Raw genomic sequence first — 17548 nt, forward strand, 5'->3', positions numbered from 1 at the left:
TATATTCAAGATGTTTTTTAAAAAGCTTGAGTTATATATATTATATATATATTATATATATTATATACTATATATAATATATATATATATATATATGAAACAGCTCATTTAAAGTTTCATTAGGTCGCTTAAAGCATGTAAGTGAATATAATTTTACTTTAATGTCAGTTTGAAGGAGATAGGATGCAAATAATATTTGCCACGTTTTTGCTATTAATAAAACTTAAAAGACATCACTATATATGCTAGATAACCTATATAGGCCATATAATGTGATATATTCTATGATATGCTACCACTCTAAAATAACATGTACTCTATTACATATACCTTACAGTGGTATATTTCAGCTCCTTTCTGAACATGTGTGTGCTTATGTTCTTTATATAACCTCTGATCAGCATTGCTCTCCTTAGTTGACTTTAATATGCGAATGTGTATATTTGTTACCCCGTAAAATAATGTCCCTACTTGTGGTGAACTGTAGAGCGTGAAGCAAGCTTTCAGGGGTCTTTCCTGACACATTTCTATTTATCAAACCCACTGCAACCTAAAAGTCACAAAATCCAAGCACATCTTGTCATTTAATTTTTAGCTTTTGGCAGGGATATCGCTAAGCAAATTCTGGTTCTCTGCTTTGTTTCAAACTAGAATGGAATACATTTCTTTACAGAGAATTTTATGAAGCTCAGTCGTAGCATACTGAGACATACCACAATGTTTACTGACCAATTTTAAAGTTAGGCAGTGATGAGAGAGGAAAAAATAAAAGGCTCAGTATTTTCTTCTCACACATATTTCTCTGGCCTGAAATAGAAGCTGAGGGAGATAAAGCCAGCCCACATACTCACCTGCATTGGAGCCAGTCAAATTATAGCGTGCATTCAGCTTTTTGATGATGTTCTCGTGAATTTGGTACCACTCACTCTCTGTGTTACACCTACAAAAACATTATCACTCGGTTAAGCTTCAGTGACGCACGACATCAAGCAATGACCTTCGCATGTTTGCTCTTTTTGTTGCAACCACTGCAGTATTCTTCCTGTATCTCCTTAGAAGCCCCAAGAATCTACTGCCTGTGGCTATCAGTGTTAGCACGGCTGCTCCAGGATGAGCAGAAATGCCCATCCTGATACCGGCTGCTCACCTGACAACAGAGCAGCGGGAAAGAGCGCCTCTGAGATTGAGTGGACCCTGGGTAGGGAAAAAACAGTCTCACAGAACAGTGCAAAAAGTGAAGGCTGTGCGGATGAAGAGTTCCATCCTAGACTTAAAGCCTTCTCATTAAATGAGCTATGGTCTTCAGGCAGGTTACTTACTTTCTCTGCTGCTTGATTTCTTCATGGTAAAGAGACAATACACTAGTATGGTGGTGGTGAACCTTTTTGTGCTCTTAATGATAAGAAACCGCTGGCTGTGGCACACATGCTGTAGGCTCCCCACCATGACTCGAACACTAAACATGAATCCAGGACAATCCCCTTCAGTAGTAAATAATCACTATTATTTCTCACTAGTTAGTAGCTAGTCTCTATCTTCTATGGCCTATATGAAAATGTCACAAATTATACAAAAGTGATGTTAACACAACTTACCCTAGCAAAATGCTAGCAGGACCTAGCAAAACACACTGAAGAACTCTTATGTCCTGGAGAAATTCTACCTCTTGCTTCTTATTCCCATAGCTAGCTGTACCTGTTCTAGCTCTTCTCACTTGCTAGCTCATGTATCTCTGCCTATGTGGTATACTTCCCCTAGCAGACTAGAAGGGTTACTGAGGACTGGATCTAAAGCTGGCTGCTCTCCATGCCCTTGTCAGCGCAACAAAGAGTGACTTAACACCACCAGATGGATGGATATATGTGACGGATGGGCAGATGCCACCGATGGTCCTTCCCAAAGGACCTAAGTATCAAGATTTTAGATCCAATAAATTCAAACATTCCCAAAGTACAAATTTCTTTTCCTGGTGATCATGTTTGGGACAGAGAATGCACAATTACTAGGCTTTTCCAGGATGAAAATGATAAGAGGTTTTTTTCAACCAGTTAACACTGGCATATCAAACAGCCCAAAACCTTGTGAGTGTGGGAAATTAGGGTGGAAAAAACAATCCCAACTCTTGCTTTGAGACATTAGACTGGCATTTACGGCATGATGACTAGTCTTCTCATTTCACCCCAGAGGGGAAGGGAAAAAAAAAAGAAAACCAGTCTGCTTCCTATTATTTAAGAGACTTCAGAGCTTATGCCTTTATTTTTTTTTATTTTTATGTATTTAGTACAGGGTCTTCCGGGTTTACAGGGTCTCACTATGTAGGTCAGACTCGTAGTGATTCTCCTATGTTCAGCCTCTCAAGCGCTAGGATTACAGGACTGCACCACCTTGCTCGGGCTCCATCGCCATCTCAGCGCGCCCTGGGGACGGGGCTGGCACAGCATGCTGGGGATTGAACCCAGGCCTCGCCGCTTTGCCTAGGCAGGTGTTTTAGTCCACTTGAGCTATCTGGCTGGCCTGCTTATGCCTTTAATTTTAAAACTCCAAATAAAATTAAAGCTCTTAAAGAGGACAAGTGAAATATCTTCCAGTCTCAGACAAAGCATTTGTTACTATTCTGTAAGTCCCAGACGGGCTGGGGATTTGGCCATTTTAACAGAAAAAATTTCTTCCCAGTTGCTTCTAACAAGCACCCTTCTACAGTGTTTTACTAAATTCAGTTTCTTCCTATGTACAGCAACCTCTTTGACCACTATTGTGAAATCCTTCAGTCTGCTGAACTTGCATTTTTAAGGCAGGTCTCTTCTAGGGAGAATTATTTAAAACCACATTTGATGCTTCAGAACAAACCAGACAATAAAATACCACAAAGAGCAACATGATCATTTTTATGAGAATGAGCATCTTCCAGAGGCAGAGCTGGAATTCACGGCCTTCTTCAGCTACATACTCAAGGGTGACACATGTAACTGTCAGTCCCTCAGAGTGGCAAGATAAATATGACACTCACTATCTACTTGGAGAGACTATTCTAAGGCATGATTTGACTGTATTTGCACAACATTTTCATTTGCTTCATAAGCCATGCTACAAAACATCACCATCACATCTAGGCAGTGGTGTGAAATAACATCTGTGAAGACACAGCCTGATACACAGAAGGCTCAGGCTCTGGAGTCGATAATATAGACTGCAAATCCGATTCCCTTTCTCATTAGCTGGGTAACTTTGGGCAAGTTATTTAACTCTCTGTCTTTACATATATAAAGGTGGGCTCACAGTATCTGCTCCCTAGGTTGGTTGTGAGGAGAGAAAGACATGTACAGAGTAAGCACACAATAACGGATGAGGTTTCTTGGGTACTGGAAAGAAGATCACTGTGGATGTAAGCCCAGTCACTACAGATGAGGCACTGCCATGTAATACATTTTATTATCCATTAGTTTCAAGAAGTTTTCAAGTTTGAAATCAAGGTTAAGGCTTAATCCCTCTTACTAGGGATAAAATGAGTTCCCAGTCCTTATCCATAGTCCATGCATATATCTTTGTTAACTAATTACTAAATGTGTTGAGAAGTCCCACTAAATGGAGAGAAGATAAATCCATGACTGTGCAGCAGCAGTCAAAAAGCACTCTGAAATATATGTCCCATAGTCAGTAGGCCAGTAGTGTTAGCATTACATATGAAAAAGAAACACTGCCATATGTTGGAGGTATCATCACAATCTCAAAAAAAAAAAAAAAAAAAAAAAAAAAAAAGACAAAGGCAATTTGCTTGTGGAGGTGGCCAGTAACATGGTGCTATGGTTGTCCCCACCTTCACTCCTGGGCTCTGAAGGCAGGTGGTCAGGATAGGTTGCTACAAATCCATATGCATTTACAGCATCATTTACCTTAGAATGTGGGACATATCAAGTATGTTCTTAATAAAACATCATGAGTTGAACTGCACTTTCCCAAAAGATAATGTTGAAGTCCTAATACATGATATCCTAATTATGACCCTATTTAGAAAAAGGGCCCTTGCATGAGCATGTGTTATGGTAAGATCACTAAAGACAGCCTCAATCTTATGTGTCTGTGTCCTCATCAGAGTGGAAATCTGGGCAGAGACGGCCATGTAGACAAGGAGAACCCAAGTGAAGATGTAAGCAGACATCACAGAGACGCATCTATGTGCCTCAGAAGGCCAAAGACTATCAGCAAACCGTCTAATGCCAGCGGAAGAGCACAGAGCTGGTTCTCCCTCACAGCTACACCAAGAAGCAAGCCTACCACACTGTGACCTCAAACTACCAGCTCCAGAACTCTCAATACATTGTCACTGAATTTTTCATGCTGTTTGTGGTACTTCATCATGGTGAGTCCAGCAAACCAATATGAGTCACCCTTTCCTGATTCCAATTAATTTATATTAAAAATACAGGATTTCCTCCTTTTAAGAACAATGTCTGAAGGCACTGAATAAATGCTAGGTTTATAATTTCCTCAGAGGTACTCTAAATGGTAGATTACTAACTGATAAATTATGTATTCATTGGCTCTTGATTTCATATTCTTTTGACTGGCAGACAGTGACTGGCAGGCACGTCTGTAGCAAGTCAACAGATTACAGGGCTGAAAAGCATCTCAAAAACCTAACCCACTCACTACTGTTCAGTTACCTGCATAAAGCAGTGTCTGCCCAGTTAGGAGCAACACACATACCCCATGCCCAGCCAGTCCCTCCCTGTGCACGTGTCTTACATGTACACTTTCAGAACCAGGTCATCCTTCGTCTCTCCAGTTAGCAGATCAGCGATGCTGAGAACTGCACAGCCAAAGGGCCGCCGATACTGCACACTGCAGGCATTCTTCTTTTCTCCTGCTCCCATTCGACCTGTCCAATTAAACAGTAAACACAAGCCATGGAGACTTCTGATTAGATGCACTTTAAACAGAGTCACACAGAATGACATGGCAGGCCATACAAAATGTGAGGAAGTTGGGGGAAGGAGCCAGGCAGGGTAGCAGAAGACAGTGCTTCAGTCCTGGGCTCTGAGCTCTAATCACACAGCTGTATGACCTTGAAGAAGCAGCTTACATTCTTGGTGACAGTGTCATCTGTGGTACACAAAGACTGGAGCTGATCCCATGTTTGGGAGCCACCCTCCTGCTCCTAGGATTCACAGAGGCATACCAGCAGCTCCCATTATTAAAGACAGCGATGGTGTTTATTTCATTTTCTTTTTAAAAATTAATTCTATATTTAAAAGTTATTTCAAAAATTTCACTTTTGAAAGAAAGAAACTAGAGATTCTTCAAATATAGTAAGTAAGCCAGTTGGTGAATGAGCAGGTTCCTGCCTTAGAGAACAGGAAATTCGTAACTCAGTGAATCACAAATCTTTCCTGGGATCATTTTGACTACTGGAAAGCCTAAACTTGTTTCAAGTTATCATATTAGGGTCCTACAGGGGCTCACTACATAGATAGTGATCCTCCTGTTTTCAGCCTACCAAGCGCTGAGATTACAGGCTCTCACCACCATGCCCAGTCTCAGTGTGCCCTGGGGGTGGGCCTGGTCCCTGCACTTCAATCCACTGAGCTATCTGGCCAGCCCTGTGTTATCATACATTTTAAACCATGCTATAGATATATTATTTTAATTTGTTATTGGCAAATTAGTTTTCAGTAGATTATTCTGAAAACCAAAAGCAGTAAATACGCTAAAGTTGAAATGTAGCACATTAATGTGGGAAAAATATTTGCAAATTTGTCTCCAGATGCTTGTCAACAAATTTATAAATTGTTTCCTTCTGAGAAAAATTCCAAAGCACACTAAGATTTCTCCTGCACTGCTCAAATCTAATGTTGAATAGAATAATAAAAAAACAGAAGGATGGCAATGGCCAATTTGGTTCTCCATTCACAACTGATAAAGGAAAGCCACCTCAGAATATGTTACCATTAGGGAAATATTTATAAACAGCAGCCTAAGAACTTGGTTGTTTATGAATAGAATCAAAACTTAAAAATGGACAAAATAAGACAGTTGCCTTTTAAATGCTGGAAATGTAAGAACTTGAAATACCACATTCCTATGATCTGTGGCCATTTTCTGTGGCTAAATTTCAGTCTTTGTAATTTTAATATAATTTCTGCCTGCAAAGCAAATACCTTGAAATGTCATATTTAAATTTAACTATCAACCAAGAATACTTTTAGCTACTGAACTGATTTAAATGAATTTAAAATGTTGGTCATTGATTGTATCAAAAAATGTTCTGTTAAAAAAATGTTCTGTTTATCTCTATTTTAAATAACTATAGATTGCATTAGGATGAAATGGTACTACAATCTTGATAAATATAATAATATTAAAAAACAATTTTTAACTCATTTCTTTATAGATCCAAGAAGACCAAGAGATTAGGAAGAGTGCTTCTCTGAGAACCACATACAGACACTCTCTGGTCAGCTCTGTCACTCCAAACCCTGAGAGGTCCAATTGCACATGCAGCTACAACAAGCTTTCTTTCCCAGCTCTGTGCGCACCCTGGATACCAAGGCTTTGGTTTTAATTACTATACAGAAAGAAGGCCAGCCTTGGGGTGCCCAAGTCTAAGACTAATAAGAATGCATAATACTGGTCCAATGACCGGGAAAATTCTCTAAGCAGGATGGAACTTGGGAGGAGTGGGAAAAATAAACCATGGAGCAAGCAGCCCAAAGCCAAAAGGGGAAGCAGATACAGGGAAAGAATTCAATAACTCAGGACATACAGAGGAATATAGAATCATTAATTTCTTCTCCCCTCCCCTTTTTTTCCAAATCTGGGCAGAGATTCCCAGAACTGACGTATTATTGTTCCTGTTTTCGGCAGCCAGTGAGGGTCACTGTGCCCTTTTCCCAGTAAAGCAGGTACAGAGACATTCTATAAAAAAATAAGAAGTTCTTGTCCCTGATAGATAACAGTCTTCCACTCCTTAATTTCACTGCTTCAAAGGAACTGGTAAATAAAGTCTTAACCTTTTTAAAGAGTATTTTTACCTTAATCTCATTTCTTCTAGGTCTCAAAATATCAAGCCAATGAATACACCTTGTAAGTTTTCTATAGCAATCCTAGGGAAGTATTCACCTGACAAAATCTAGGGGAGGCAGGTAATTTCTGGTTCAATATGCTTTCTGACAACTTAATGAGCATAAAAGCCTTAGTAAGAAAAATCACTAATGAAATGCTGTATAGTAGAGAGACAGCCCTTGGATAGGTCACAGTACTGAGGTAGCTTCCCGGGCCAGAGTGCTATAAGTAAAGTTGGGGGCTGGAAGGACACATACTCTTCTGCATGTCTGTCATCATGCAAACTTATAGATATTTTCTAGAAAGTTCTGGAAGGAAAAGCGTTTACAGTTCCCCTGGTGCTACAGGAGATTATATTCATATTCTAGCACTGTTTCCACGCAGAGATACAAAACCACATTTTACATTACCAAGTGGCATTACAAATTTGAAATAAAAAACAAAGAAAATTACATAACATTGTACCCCTACCATCTTTAGAACAGACAGAAGTTTTAGCACACAGGTATGTGAAAACCCACATCCCAACTTTTCTAATATTTTAAATTTTTTCATTTTTTCACTTGCTCATTTATGAAAATTAAAAACAAAGAATTTATTTTTTAAAGCTTACTACTCCTATGCTTCAAATATAAAATTAACATTAAATGAAAGGTTTTGAGAACATATTTTTATGAGAAAATGACACAGAATTCCAACATTATCTAGGACAACATATTTCATATTCTTTCCTATGTACTACACGGCTACTGCATGTGTAAAATAAAAGACTGCAAAGACAAAGATCACCTTGAAGAACTGCAGAGTGAGCTAGTAACTCTTTTTCATAAATATTCCAATGCAAGTAATGCTGCACGGTTAGTGAAGCAGTAGAACAAATTCCCAAGATCAGCTGGTTAGCCTTAACAGAAAGTTGTGTTGGCTACGTTATTCCTCATTTCACCTTGCTGCTCTGATACAAAACATCTGCTTTTACAGGCACTTCATGTGGAGAACGAAGAAAAATACTCTGACTCCACTGAATAAGAAAAGTAAAGAGTTGTCTGCAAAATATTAACACATGCTACATTATCTACATGTTTTCATGGTTAAATCAAATTTGAGGAAAGCTAGGATCAACAAAGCCAGAGATGCAGATTTATTTTTCCCTGTAGGACTTCTCAGACCCTTTAATAAACTGACGGCATTATATGGCTATAACAGTACTCATGGCTCGGAGTTGTTTTCTTACAGTACAGCACTGTGCACTTGAAAAGGCTACACGGTATAAAACTTTCATAAACTTTCAGCGAACTCACCTCCTAAAAGTTAATCTTATGCTACCAGAAACTGAATTTTTTTTAAAAATCCAAAATGTTTGAAACAGATATGTTTAGGAGGTCCAGTAAAGTAAAATGAAACACAACTAACTACTTAATGACTTATACTGAAAGAGACAAAAATCTGTTTATGGTGGGTGAAGAAGTTTTATGGAGGTGGTGAAGGCCAGAGAACAATTAACAACCTCTGTGTTTCTTTAACTGCAGGAACCAGAAACAAAATTCAGAACACAAAAACACCCACAGAGAGACTTCTCAGCTACAGTTTTAATGCAGCGACCAGTGCTGTACCTACCAATTCGGATAATATGCACAGTGATGTAGATGTCCTTTCTTAGCTCGCTGCTCCCCAAATCCTACCAAGAAACAAAGCCTGGTTATTTTAAGAGTTATAATTTATAAAGCAGCAGCTAAACAGCATACTACATTATTTTCACAAATAATAGAAGGCAAAAATGAACATGGACATTCATAATACAATGGTTATAGCAGAAGTACATAAATCAAATTCTACTTGAAAAATATCAACTTTAAGTGGATTACTGTCAGGAAAGACTTTGGTTCACTTAATTTGCATTTATTTGCTTTTTAAATACTTATGAAATGTATGCTAAATGTAAGGCCCTATGCTAAGCTCCATCACTATTGTTCTTTGGTAATAGCACAACAGACCCAACAGTACATTAACAGAAGTATTAAACAGTACTGAAAAAAGCTAAATGAAGCAAAGTAATTATAAATGGTGGTATTCAGAATTCAGGCTATAGATGCAATTGGGTGTTATTTATGAAGGTTAAGCAAACTCATTATCTTCTCTCACAACAATTTCTGCTAAGTAACATGAAATATACAGTCCTCAGGTAAGGGCCAAGTTCTGTTTCTGCAACTAAGTAGCTAACTTCACTGGGTGCTAAATGAGGACTTGTGGAGGGAATGCACACTGCAGTATTCAGAACAGAGAAATATCAAAGGAAACTCCAACTTGATGACTTGGCTTTTATTTGCACAACTTGGACATGCAGTACCATAATGCATAACAGAAAATAAACTACAGTTCTGTACTACACAGTACAATCAGCACAAGTTACACTGTACTGCAGAAGAAGCCACCACGAGACTCCCCTGAGCTCACGCTCCTAAATCTGAACAGCTGCTGACAGGGTGAGTCAGCAGGGGAACATCTGTATAATTGCAAGGGGGTGCCCTATGGATGAAACAAGAGTCACTCACCATGAAGAGAGAGCAGTGTCGTTCTGGCTTCTCTGGGGCTTTGGGAAGCCCATTTCTATTCAGTCTCAAGAAAAATCTCTCACTATAAGAGGAAAAAAAGTTTAACACTTAAAAATGATTTAAATTTATCCTTTTTTTTTTTTTTTTGCAGAACTGGGGATTGAACTCAGGCCCTTGCACTTGCTAGGAAAGTGCTTATTTCACTGAGCCATCTCCCCAGCCCCATAAATTTATCCTTTTAACAATCACTCTTTATCCTAAGAGTTAAGTTGAACATTCTTTAGGCCATTCACAAAATTGCTCATATAAGCTCGGGGAGCACTGCTCACACAGACTAAGTTCTGTGAATACATCTAAGTTTTTCCATGTTTTATATTACTTAATTAAAACTAAGGACAAATGGCTTTACATTTTGTCCACTTCTATAATCCAAAATGCGAAGAGAAGTTCCAAGAAGTTTTATTTTCTTTAGTTTATAAACAGATCTCAAACTTTCCACTGAATATGCATTTGAAAACATAGTGCCTCCTACATACAATGTAAACACAAATGATGCTGTTGATCAGTCACTAATTCAAGTCCATAAATACGTATGAACACCTTTTAGAGCCAAGGTAATATATGACATGAAGGTTAAAAATGAAATGATTACAAATTCTAGAAAAATTAATCTACCAGCTCTCATGAGCTAACAAAATCTCAATATATATTGCTGCCTACAGTAGAATTAAATAGCTGCCGCAGGCAGAGAACTCAGAACCAATCTCCACTGAACATGGAATTATCACACGGTGAGGCCTCGCTTGGTGTTGCTTCTGCCTGCGCACAGGAGGGATGGAGAGCAGGGTCTTAGGAAAAGGCTGGGAGCTACCCAGGCTCTGTGTTATTCATCACTAGATCATTGCCTGAAACAACGGCTCTTTATCCAAATCCATACAAGGAGAAAAAAGAGAATCATAAACAGATCTCTAAGGAAGCATATGGATTTGAATTTGTGGCTGTTTTGGAACACTTCAGTTTTCTTTTGTGATCTAAATCTGGACAGATATATTTAACAGATTCAAGGGCTAACTTCTTTTTTATACATTATTGCCTATTTCTGACTTCTCCTATGAGAGGGGGGCCTTTTTCATTCCTGTTACCTAAGTTTTTCTACAAAGCAGGGGGCTGATAAGGTGTGAATGCTGCCAAAATAAATTGCTGCAAGGGTCCTCAACTGAGGCCCAATTCCCCCAAGGTGTTATCCTGATACAGATACAAACAGGGACGAGAGCTAATTAGTCTCATCCAATTGTCATATACTATAGTTCAACAAAAGCATGGCAGACTGTCATTATAGTTGAAGAAAATTCACTACTATTTTAAATGTAAGGTATAATGAAAACATGAAAATTCACTGTGGAATAAAATAACTACATCTGAAATAGTCATATCATCAGGTAATACTTCTGAGAAGCCACCATTTGACAAGCACTCTGCTAAAGATGTCACATGGATTAACTCCTTCGATGCTCTCCATGCTCTTAGGAAGTAGGTACTATTATGACACATACCCATTTCATAGATGGAGGGACTAAGGTAACAGTTCTGCTCTAGGATCACAGGGATGGTATTTTACTAAGTAAGGATTCTGTGCCAAATATCAACTGAAAACACTCATACTTCATTTGAATTTCATAGGAAAATTATTTCCCTGCTAAGTACAAATATTAAGTAGACATTTTCAGAATGTTGAGATAAAGACAGTCATTGATGTACTTGGGAACCCACACAACCTTGTCAAGCCAGGTCCCAAGATTTCAGGGCAAATGTTGCTCTTCTAAGGGTGACAGAAATGAAAGACTTGTGAATTCTGACTTGAAATGCTTCAGGGAAGCCCTTGGTTGAAATTGTCCTTTGGTAGTTTTTTCGATTAAAACATGAGAAACTAATTTTTATAAATTATTCTACTAAATAAGGGTGAACTCCAAGAAGATGTAAGAACTTGATTTTATTTAGTCAAAATTATTAAGGGTTCAGACTGCTGTTTGTTTTACTTCTCAGTTGCCAGTCTCTAGCTAACATGTGTATTAATTACATTTTAGCGCAAAACACAAGCCACATGAGCACTTCCCAGCCTGGCTATCACTGGCAGTAGAATGCACGCTGTACATCGGGAGATCTGCTTCTGAGTGAGGTCAATCTTTACGCATACTGAAACACTCAAGACATCCACATACCTTCTGGAAGATCAGTTTAAAATGATAAACATCAATAAGATTAATATATAAAAATCAATATTTTAGATATCATGACATCAACGGTTATTACAAAACATTATTCCATATCTGAGAGTTTCATCAATGCTTTGGTTAAAAAACAAAACAAACAAACAAACAAACCAAAAAACCCAGAAAATACCCTGTGTTCTAAAATATTCTATTTTCAGAGAAAGAGCCTTTGTGCTCTGTCACTATTTTAATTTCACTAGTCTAGACAGATCCTGATTATGCACATATCACAGTATATCACATCCCATTTGAGAAAAAATATCAGTATGTACCAAGCCCATGACACATCACTTAGCTTAAGGATGCCTTAAGGGAGAGATGGAAATAGACTGAAGATAATAATATTCTGGAGAAATAAGCCATGTGCAATTTATTAAAAGCCAGAGTGTTTCTAAAAGGGAAAATAAGAAAAATCTCTGTGAACAAATAAAAATCATTTTGATTCATTTGGTGACACACTGTTGCTATACAAACACAATCAGTTTCACTTCGGCTTTCCAGATATGGCAACTATTCAATCAGCAAATGGTTTTAGAGGCAACAAAGGCCTACGGTAATAGATTTCAGAATCATTGGATTATAATTACCCACCCACGCTCACAGATCTAGAGAAGAGCAGAATGGATGCCTGGACAAGCTAATGATACTTATTTTGGCAGATTCTCTAAAATTCTCCAGATTCTCATGTCAAGTCTTGTTGCCAGACACAAACGTATTTTTGATGCTCTATTTTAAGTTTGTTTCTATTGCAACCCTACTGTAAGTGATCAGGAAACAAAACTAATTTTTATAAACTTAAAAGATGTCTTATTACATGGTGTATAAACCTCTACATCATATTTACCTTTCTCCTCATCACAGGCCATCTCTCTGTTTCTTTCCTATCACATGGTGACCAGCTAGAGGGAAGGCCCATAATTAATTAGCAGGGCATCTATGGTTTCTAGGCAGTGATAAGACCAAATAAGTCTCGTCCTTTAGGGGAACAACATTCAAATAACTGGAAACTTTAGCTCTTCCCAAGATTCACTCCTACATTGTTCTTTACTTTAAGGTAGGGATATACCCAAAATTCTCCAAAGAGATGCTTCAGTAAGAGGTGTCTCCTCACTAAATGTGGGATTCACCTAATTCACTTCATAGTTTCTCTCTCTGTCTCAAATCATGCTACATACTACTATCTCTCTATATCATCTATCTTTATGATATTAAACCTGTGGAGTAGAAATCTACCATAACAATATTTTACAATGCTTTACTTTTCTTAAAGATTAAGTACATAGCATACGTCTAAAACATTAAGAAATGAGAGTGTTATCAGCAGAGAAGAATCATTATTTGCCTTCCTCATATATGGCTATGTTCTTTCAAAGAAAATTTCACTGCAGAAGAAAGGTAGTGTCTGACAGAATTCTGTGTGAGCCATCACAATCAATAGTGACTAATTGTTTTGGAAATAAAATAAATCATAATTATTTATCATTTATAATCTATATTCTCCAGCAAGAATTTGAATAAAACCAAGATGATAACACAGAATATAAATATGCATCACCAGCATGGCCTCTCAGAAAAAATAATAAACACAAATATGTATTCCATTCCAGACCCTGTGACTTATGCTTTAGAGGTTCATCTCAGTTAGTTCCCATAACCACCCCATGAGGCAGAATCTGACACATAAAGAAGCTGGAGCTCGAGATATTAGGGAACTCAGCCAACGTATATATCTGGTCAGAGGAAGGGGCAGGGTACGAATGCCAATAGTCCAACCGTGGCACTCAGTTACAATGCTACCTGTCCTTGAAAGGTTGGAGGACTTCAGCAATGGACTAGGAAAAGCAAGATCACCCATGACACAGGAATCAAGGGGTTTTAGCGTATGTTCAGTAAAATTCAGAGATAATCATTAATAAAGTATGAAGCCGAAACAAAGGCACAACATATTTGCATTTCTGAGGCTTATACCTATGATCACTTGCTCGACTATGTAACTGAAATTCTCACGTCCTGATGTCCTGAAAAAGACATAAAGAGAGTTTCTCAAGAGCATAACTTGGTAAACACGTTCTTAGGGAAGATACAAGCAGAGCAGGGGTTTCTAGATCCTCCAAGGGTTCTCTTCTGTTTCCCAGCCACTCAGAAGCAGGCAGTCTTCAGCTGCAAATGCCCTGGCTAGTCTGGCAGAACTGGGATAGGTCCAGAAAGGTCACTTAAGTAACCACACCAATGGCTCTCTCAGCACGGTCTTCCTGCTACAATGTGCTACCAGTGAAGTGCAATGAAACTAAAGATACCAATGGCCAATGCCAGAGATGACAATTTATGTGAGCTATATATCTCAAAAAGATTTTCATGTAGATATTTTTTACTTTTCCCAGTACAGAGGGAAATTTATTTCTCTATTGTCCAGCTCTCATAAAAAGCAAAACTGTCTAGTGATTTAATGCCTGTGAAGCCAGGTATGGTGGTGTAAGCTTGTAATACCAGCACTCAGGAGCCTAAGGCAGGAGTTCCCAAGTTCAAAGCCAGTACTACATAGTGAGATCCTATCTTTTCTTTTTTTTTTTTTTTTTGGCAGACCGGGGATTGAACTCAGGTCGTTGCGCTTGCCAGGCAAGCGTTTATTCTACTGAGCCATCTCCCCGGCCCATAGAAATGTTAGGTTTTTTTTTTTTGGTGGAACCGGGGATTGAACTCAGGCCCTTGTGCTTGCCACGGAAGCGCTTATTCCACTGAGCCATCTCCCCGGCCTGTGAGATCCTGTCTTAAGGGAAGAAAAAGGATGCTTTGTTAAATAAAATCAAACTTCGCTCCCTTTGATTTCTTGGTAAAGCAATGCCAAATCTTGCATCTTAAATGTAACTACGCTGTATGTGAAGAACTGTGACTGTCTGTTTTACACTAAGCAGTCATGCAGGGGCACAGAAGCCCAGGAGGAACAGGGGTGCAGTAAGAGGGACAAGCAGATGCGAGGAGCAAGAGGATAGCTCAACACTATGGACTCTGCAGCCCTATCTAAAAGGCCAGGAACACAAACATAAGGGGATCCAACAGCTTTTGTTTTACTGTGTCTCCTACATTTTTTGAAATGCTCCCTGGTTAATTAACAGTACAGTATGCCTCCAATAATGTCATAGGTGAGAAGAATGTACTGCCCCAAAATACGCCTATTTGGCATAAGTACTGCTGGGCTAAAGGCAGTTAAGGAGCTGTAGACAAAGGAAGTCTCTTTGCTTTCTATTTTCTAAAAACAGGACAGACTGACATAGGCCAAAAGTTTGCAGCCTCTTTCCACTGGGAAGAAGAAAATTAACTGATGAAGACAATTAGACTCTTATGGGCCTGGACATGGCACCAGAGGAACCTATGGTAACAACTTTTACTAGATAACTTTTGCCACTTATTTGCCTGCCCAACCTGAACTGCTGCCCCAGGGACACACAATTCCTTCCCTCTGTCTTGCTACTTCTCTAAAAATGTAGCATTGTTTATTGCAGATGCTATATGTACTAGAATTTAAAGTTACCTCTTTGAGAAATGCTAATTCCCTGAGTATCTTCCACGTACACATGAAGTACACATGTTAATAAACTTTTGTTAACTTGTCTTTTGTTACTAGGTTCTTCCTGGGATAAGCAGCAAAGGCCAACTCAAAGTAGAAAAGCTTAGAGTTAGAGTTAGGGTTAGGGTTAAGGTTAGGGGTTAGAGGTTAGAGGTTAGGGATTAGGGGTTAGGGTTAGGGAAAGAAAAAAAAAAGTAGAAAAACTTAAGCAACACCATAAATAACTGAGATAATGTTCTAAAGCTGGTGCTGCCTTAGGCCAGGAAAGACACTGGGAGAAGTGGACACAAGGTGTGCTGGCAGCTCTGGAGTGACCACCAGAGCAAAGGCTTTCATGCCAAGAGTCCCACGCACACAGGGAGCACTCAGTATTAACACAAGGAACCCAGTGTCTTTCATCAAGGGCGCCTACCTTCTCTGGAGGTGCTGTATAAAGCCCAGGCCTCACTGGGAGTCAGGACAGACTGAAGAGTCCTCTATGTTTAAAGGCCCAGGTATGTTAAAGAACCTCCATCTAATCCCAAAGCCCAGGTCCTAGTAATTCTGAACTACTGTCTTTGTGACCATCTCATATACCTGAAAACTGGCAACAACCCCTTGGTATCTTATCATCAAAGACTTCCCTTTCTTCTCAAAACACATTACCAACACAAATGATACAATTCTTCCTTGGCAGGGTATGAAAAGGGTTTCTCAAGCAATTATTCCTAGATATAGCTATTCATGTGTTTTCCAATTTTAAAACTAAAGCCACATTAGGGTCATAAGCTCTTCTGATTGCAGGGAAATGGAAGGAGGAAGACTCTGAACACCAGTGTTTCCACAGCAGTTTACCTAAGGAGGAGGAAACAGACTGTGTTTTCTTAATATTAACATCTAAGCTCAGATTCGTTCCACAAGTACTTCTGTGTTGCTACAGGACTAAGCTACAAATAAAATGAGGGCTCTGATAGGACAGTAAAGGATGGGCTCAGCTGAATGACATGAAAGAAGATTAGATTTTAAGCAACAACCCATCTTGTGCCAAATTTGAATATTGAGTCAATTCTTTCTTCCTATCCAAGATTATTTTAATTTTTTTTCATTTTATGTATTTGATACAGGGACTTACTACGCAGCTTGGACCCATAGTGATCCTCCTATTTGTTCTGAACCCTCACTAAGTGCAGAACACTCGAAATTCTACAAATCTCAAGGGTCATTTGCACAAAAACCCTTCGAAAGAGGGATACTGTATAACTATATGTCTTAGAAAGATTATTGCTGGGGTTCCTCTCCAGAGAAGTACTTAAGAATTTAACTGGAAATCAGTTTGTCAGAGAAGCTGCTAGAAGTATTGATAGAATCTAGGTCAACAGAAACAGGGACCATGAAATAAGAAGCTCTGCACGTAGGCAGATCGCCTATCTGATTCTTCTAGGCCCACAGATTTACATAATTTGAACACTGTAAACACTGTATAGCTGACATTTGACAAGAAAGGAATCACTCTGATCTACATATGGTAATTACTCTGACTTTTCTAACAACGTCTCTTTGTTAGGAATGCATGTTTAATAAGAAATGTTGAAAATAAAGTAAACCCAAGCCCTTTACAAGTACTCTGAATTGAAGTATGCATTTTTTAAAGGCAAAGAAACATTAAATAAAAAGCAAATACATAATAAAAGTCCACATAGTGTTAGCCTTACAAACACAATGGATATAATAAATCTTTCATTATCTTAAAAAGATGTTCTATTTTTAATGAAAATTAAAACCAAATTTCCTTTATAAGTGCTTGCTAAGACGTAAAAGCTGACTGATAATTTTTTATACTCATTACAATTTAAAAATAGAAACAAAATAACTAAATAAAAATACAAACTTATCTAAATTGCCGTTAAACAACATTTATTAATAATATGACATATGTACCTATACATTTTGAAGGTTAGGTGCTTTTTCAACCAGGAGCTACAAAGGCTCTGTACTGACGGCAAATGTTAACATGTCTGAGAACGGGCACTATTTTCTGTTGGGGTCTATAATTAGGCAAGCTGAAAAAAGGAACTTACACTGAACTAAAGCAGAGGAAAGGTTAGGAATCATTATTTTATACACAA

The 17548-nt window shown here is 38.4% G+C and overlaps 1 protein-coding gene across 1 annotated transcript in view; it reads right to left on the reverse strand.

Annotated features, from left to right (window-relative positions):
• Dock4 (dedicator of cytokinesis 4) overlaps positions 1-17548 on the reverse strand; it is a 452226-nt gene that overhangs the window by 175869 nt on the left and 258809 nt on the right. Inside the window, exons 9-12 of the mRNA XM_023709867.1 lie at positions 9609-9690; positions 8674-8734; positions 4744-4876; positions 852-940 (exon numbers count right to left, since the gene is read on the reverse strand). Coding sequence (XP_023565635.1) covers positions 852-940; positions 4744-4876; positions 8674-8734; positions 9609-9690 — 365 coding nt within the window. The remainder of the gene's footprint in view (positions 1-851; positions 941-4743; positions 4877-8673; positions 8735-9608; positions 9691-17548) is intronic.

Source organism: Octodon degus, unplaced genomic scaffold, assembly GCF_000260255.1.
Source record: "Octodon degus isolate 3935 unplaced genomic scaffold, OctDeg1.0 scaffold00015, whole genome shotgun sequence".
NCBI lineage: Eukaryota > Metazoa > Chordata > Mammalia > Rodentia > Octodontidae > Octodon > Octodon degus.